The 6359-nt window shown below is 46.7% G+C and overlaps 1 protein-coding gene across 1 annotated transcript; it reads left to right on the plus strand.

Annotated features, from left to right (window-relative positions):
* The first annotated feature begins 3257 nt into the window (after positions 1-3257).
* On the plus strand, positions 3258-3902 carry LOC124664215. Its single transcript, XM_047201788.1, has one exon. It carries the CDS (start codon positions 3258-3260, stop codon positions 3717-3719), a length of 462 nt encoding a protein of 153 aa, XP_047057744.1. The 3' UTR covers positions 3720-3902.
* The last annotated feature ends 2457 nt before the right edge of the window (positions 3903-6359 follow it).

Raw genomic sequence — 6359 nt, forward strand, 5'->3', positions numbered from 1 at the left:
TCTAGTACCCTTGGCGGCAGCGGCAGGAGTAGGAGGAGCGTAACGGCGAAGTGGTATTTTGATTCGTCTGATCCATCTACTGTCCGGTGCACACGCCATGAGGCCATGAAATCATCAAACTGCCGACATCAATGCTGCCATGGCCTTTCTTTCGAGAAACGGCCGGGCGACCGCCATGGCCGCGATGAAGACCTCCCGCAGCCAGCCATGGAAGCCAAACCTCTCCTGTGACCAGATCAAGGCCCGACGGGTGGACGAGCTCGAGGTGGCGGTTTCAGGTGCGGACGGTAGGTCTCCACTTTCGTAATAGAATCTGACGAGCATGCTGCGGCGCGGCCGTCCAAGGAGCCTGTGGCGACGCGATGGTTAGATTAGATACATAGCCCAATGGAGGAATAGCGATACGGATATGCGGCCTCGAGCACTCGACCATGGCGCGGAGTAGCTCGGCCACAAGCCCGCTGTACTCCCAACCGAATTCTTCTGCCCGACCTTGTTGACGGATCTCCGCCGGTCCGCCTAGCCGACATCTTGTGCTCGCGGCGATCTATGCTGCCCACGGAGCCGCGAAAGTATATGAAGGGAATCGGCGCTGGTGGGGACCTCTGATACTGCTAGGTGATCGCCTCACGTCCTGGTCGCTATATATTGAGAGATCGAATCTCATCGATCGGTTTCCTATATGTACAAGATAGGTAATAGTTATAGATTATAGATTTCTTCAGAGTTTCCATGATTGAGCTGCGTCGTTACAGGAGCTGACACGAATTCGTGTCCCTCTGGAACTCCTCTCACGTAGATCCAGCCCATTGAGGCCCACTCGCGGTATGCTTCACGGACGAATTTTTAAGAGCTGAATAGACGAATCGTTTTCACTTGGCGGTGGCATCCTGTAATTTTCACCAAAAGTCAGGGCAATAAAAAACGGACCAACAAGAAACTCTTTTGCTTTTATTATTAGGTATAGATTTGTTGTTTCCTTGCCACTGTTGCCCCCATCAATCTTCTTGCGGTTCGGTCCCCATTTTTGAGTTTTGAGTTTATGTGTGGTCTCCCCACCTCTACCCACATTTGGTCGGGTTCTACCGACCCGCAACCGTGTTAATACTTATGAATAGTTAATGAAATGTGATTAGGTTTATTGTGTTCATTTCTACTCCCTCTGTCCCGATTCACAAGTCATGTACGTATCTCTAGGTTGTAAATTTGATCAACATAACACAAGGTACAAAACATATATCATTGGAAAGTTTAGATGTTCTACTCTTTTATGATATAATTTTCGTGTTATACAGTTTATTATATTAGTCAAATTAACGATTTTGGTATATGCGCATATCCTATAAACCAGGACGAAGGGAGTATGTTGTTTTCACTAATTGAACTCATCTGAAAACTGGTTAATATTCCAACACAAGTTGACCCACAAGCTAAGTTGATGAATCAATTATTATATTTTGCAAGTTTATGGACACATTTTTCCAGCGTTGAAGTTGATGTTCTTTGGTTCAATTATCTCTTCCGTAACGCGGATAAGTGGACTTTAAACGATATCCAGCTCCAGGTCATCATCGAAGTAATTGAGACGATCGACATCACCAGCAGCTCCGTTGGAGTTGGATCAAACTACCAGCAGCTGCCCGGCCTTCTGCTTATATCTCCTTCCGTGAATCACCGCGAAGTGCATACAGGCATGGGCATCGCACGCAACGCGTTGTGCTAATTATGTGATCAAGTGGAAAACTGCAAATGGATGATTGGACAGCAACTGCTTGATGGGACGCCTCTTCTTGGATATATAGAACGGGAAAACTGAAAATAGAGAAACATGTGCATGTAGACTTCAAGGATGAACCATTGACAAGATAATAATGATAAATCCAAGTGCTTAACTTGGGTGACCGGCACACATATATTGATCACTCGTATGACATAATTTAATTTGCACATGTTTATTTTTTCTGGGCATCATATCATATACTCCAGTAGTATATTGGCTGTATGGTTGTATGGGTGTCAGGTGCAAGCCTGACGGTGACTTTTTTTTTTAGATCGATGGACAGTAGTACAGCTCAATTTTATTTAATTTTGGCGTTGAAACTCCCAGTTTCTTCGAAATGAAATATAGTATAATACCGCATCCACTGAATAACTTTATCATTGAAAAGTTTCAAATTGTTCGATCGGTCATAACCCCATGAACGAGGTAAATAAAATATATGAATCAAAATGAGAAGCTTCGGTCCGCCGCCCCATCACTAGTTCAAATCCATGTACTAATAAATTTTGGTAGTAGTCGTCGCGTTCAACTCAAGCTAGAGGCGACTAGGCAGGGTGTTGGTTGGCGAACACGAGCTAGGTGATCACCACTACTACATCATTTGCTGCATTCATCAGACAATGATTAAACACATGGAAAAAAATAGCGCGCTATTCTAACGCTAATAGCACGCTATAGCATATCTGGAGAGCCGACGCTACGCTATTTCGGCCCTATAGCGCGCTATTCGCGTTAATAGCATGCTATAGCATGCTAATATCGTATTTTTAGATCCACACTATTTTGTTATAGCGCGCTATTTTTTTTCCTTTAAACAACGTCCAGATTAATCACCGGCCAAAACCCGCCAAGGCGCCAACGATGCATAAGCATAACGCGCTTAATTTGAGCCCTCCCCTTCCGGAAAATACAAAGGAGCTCTCGGGTGCAACGCACCCCCATACTTGAAAAAATAAAAAAATATTAAAAAAAAATTTAAAAAATTTAATTTTTTTTTGGAATCAAAGATGATCAGGTATTGTACCTGAAACAAAATATTTTCCTAGAAAATTACTTTTATTGTATCCTGGGTAAAAAAAACGAACTCGAAATGCCCCATGACCAGGTACTATTCACTTTATTTTTGTCATAATTTTGTCTTTTTTTGCCCTGGAGTTCATGGGAATCATTTCGTGTCCAAACATTTTTTTAACGAGTACAAACTTGATCATCTTTTATTTCCAGGAAGATTCAATTTTTTTTTTGACTTATTTAAATTATTATAATTTTTTTGGGCTATGGGGGTGCGTTGCACCCGAGAGCCACAAGTCCGCGTTACTCCCCTCCCCGCCTATAAAAGTCTCGCTCGAGCTGCATTTCTTGCCAACTTCCATCCTTCTTCTTCCTCCATCGCACTCTTGACCTCTTTGCTACTTGCTAGTAAGTATCTCATCTTCCTACATCACAAACCCAATCCCTTCTTGAGCCCAACACATCGATGTCGTCTGCCCTCTCACTTCCAATGATGCGGCCAGCAGCCGGACTTGGTTTCCAGCAGCACGGGTCAGCGCCGAGCAACGGCCGGATGCTGCAGCCGAGGAAGCTGCAGGCGGCGGCTACGACGTCGGTGCGCTGCGGCGGCTTCCGAAGGGACAACTACGGAGGCGCGCTGGCGGACGAGGGCATGACGGTGCTGCGGCGGAGGATCCGGGAGGCGAGGATGGCGGAGACCAACTACGAGGCGCCGGCCGGGTGGGCAGCATGGGAGAAGCGCTACTACCGGACCTACGTCTCCGACGTGTCCGCCCTCACCGGCGCGCTGCAGCTGATGGCGATGGGCACCAGGCCCAGCGTCGCTGTTGCCGTGGCCGCGCTAGTGCTCGGCGGCGTGCCTGTCTCCGCCGCCGTTGCCCTGCACCTCCTCGGGCAGGTCGCGGGAGCCGTTGTGCAGCATTCTTGACCGGTTCGTCGGCAATGCGTGTGTGTGTAGATAGTGCGACATATTGATTGGTTTGTTGGGTATGTGATTCATTTGATTTTAGCCAGAGTAACAATTTCTTTTGTATTGGTAGTTTGAACTTGAAAAGTTAGAGGAAACCAGAGTTGAAAAGAGCTTGTAAAATTGCTCCCTTAAGAAAAACAAATCCAAATGGTTTAAACAAGAGAAGTCCAATCACTACTGAGTCGAGGAAAATGTTTGGGTATTCTCGCCGCCCACAAGTGAATTGAACACATGGTCAAACTATCAACAATGCTAGACCTACGGGAATTTTCTTATGGGATCTCTGTTACGGGGCGACGTGGATATCTGTGATTGATTACAGTTGCTGAAACCACGCGAGACGGAAAGATATGCACCAGCCAGTTTCCTCCAGCTCATCCCGTAGAACCTCCCCGTAGGGATTTTTCCCGTAAACGTAGCATTATTGGTCAACAACAATGCTAGACCTACGGGAATTTTCTTACGGGATCTCCGTTACGGGGCGACGTGGAAATCTGTGATTGATTACGGTTTGCTGAAACCACGCGAGACGGAAAGATATGCACCAGCCAGTTTCCTCCAGCTCATCCCGTAGAACCCCCCGTAGGGATTTTTCCCAGTAAACGTAGCATTATTGGTCAACAACAATGCTAGACCTACGGGAATTTTCTTACGGGATCTCTGTTACGGGGCGACGTGGAAATCTGTGATTGATTACAGTTGCTGAAACCACGCGAGACGGAAAGATATGTACCAGCCAGTTTCCTCCAGCTCATCCCGTAGAACCTCCCCGTAGGGATTTTTCCCGTAAACGTAGCATTATTGGTCAACAACAATGCTAGACCTACGAGAATTTTCTTACGGGATCTCTGTTACGGGGCGACGTGGAAATCTGTGATTGATTATAGTTGCTGAAACCACGCGAGACGGAAAGATATGCACCAGCCAGTTTCCTCCAGCTCATCCCGTAGAACCTCCCCGTAGGGATTTTTCCCGTAAACGTAGCATTATTGGTCAACAACAATGCTAGACCTACGGGAATTTTCTTATGGGATCTCTGTTACGGGGCGACGTGGAAATCTGTGATTGATTACGATTGCTTGAAACCACGCGAGACGGAAAGATATGCACCAGCCAGTTTCCTCCAGCTCATCCCGTAGGACCTCCCCGTAGGGATTTTTCCCGTAAACGTAGCATTATTGGTCAACAACAATGCTAGACATACGGGAATTTTCTTACGGGATCTCTGTTACGGGGCGACGTGGAAATCTGTGATTGATTACAGTTGCTGAAACCACGCGAGACGGAAAGATATGCACCAGCCAGTTTCCTCCATCTCATCCCGTAGAACCTCCCCGTAGGGATTTTTCCCGTAAACGTAGCATTATTGGTCAACAACAATGCTAGACCTACGGGAATTTTCTTACGGGATCTCTGTTACGGGGCGACGTGGAAATCTGTGATTGATTACGATTGCTGAAACCACGCGAGATGGAAAGATATGCACCAGCCAGTTTCCTCCAGCTCATCCCGTAGAACCTCCCCGTAGGGATTTCTCCCGTAAACGTAGCATTATTGGTCAACAACAATGCTAGACCTACGGGAATTTTCTTACGGGATCTCTCGTTACGGGGCGACGTGGAAATCTGTGATTGATTACGATTGCTTGAAACCACGCGAGACGGAAAGATATGCACCAGCCAGTTTCCTCCAGCTCATCCCGTAGAACCTCCCCGTAGGGATTTTTCCCGTAAACGTAGCATTATTGGTCAACAACAATGCTAGACCTACGGGAATTTTCTTACGGGATCTCTGTTACGGGGCGACGTGGAAATCTGTGATTGATTACGAGCTTGCTGAAACCACGCGAGATGGAAAGATATGCACCAGCCAGTTTCCTCCAGCTCATCCCGTAGAACCTCCCCGTAGGGATTTTTCCCGTAAACGTAGCATTATTGGTCAACAACAATGCTAGACCTACGGGAATTTTCTTACGGGATCTCTGTTACGGGGCGACGTGGAAATCTGTGATTGATTACAGTTGCTGAAACCACGCGAGACGGAAAGATATGCACCAGCCAGTTTCTTCCAGCTCATCCCGTAGAACCTCCCCGTAGGGATTTTTCCCGTAAACGTAGCATTATTGGTCAACAACAATGCTAGACCTACGGGAATTTTCTTACGGGATCTCTGTTATGGGGCGACGTGGAAATCTGTGATTGATTACAGTTGCTGAAACCACGCGAGTTGGAAAGATATGCACCAGCCAGTTTCCTCCAGCTCATCCCGTAGAACCTCCCCGTAGGGATTTTTCCCGTAAACGTAGCATTATTGGTCAACAACAATGCTAGACCTACGGGAATTTTCTTACGGGATCTCTATTACGGGGCGACGTGGAAATCTGTGATTGATTACAGTTGCTGAAACCACGCGAGACGGAAAGATATGCACCAGCCAGTTTCTTCCAGCTCATCCCGTAGAACCTCCCCGTAGGGATTTTTCCCGTAAACGTAGCATTATTGGTCAACAACAATGCTAGACCTACGGGAATTTTCTTACGGGATCTCTGTTACGGGGCGACGTGGAAATCTGTGATTGATTACAGTTTCTGAAACCACG

Source organism: Lolium rigidum, chromosome 6 (genome assembly GCF_022539505.1).
Source record: "Lolium rigidum isolate FL_2022 chromosome 6, APGP_CSIRO_Lrig_0.1, whole genome shotgun sequence".
NCBI lineage: Eukaryota > Viridiplantae > Streptophyta > Magnoliopsida > Poales > Poaceae > Lolium > Lolium rigidum.

Excerpts from the sequence above, each read along its gene's own strand:
- LOC124664215 (XM_047201788.1), top strand. The coding sequence starts at position 3,258 with ATGTCGTCTGCCCTCTCACTTCCAATGATGCGGCCAGCAGCCGGACTT.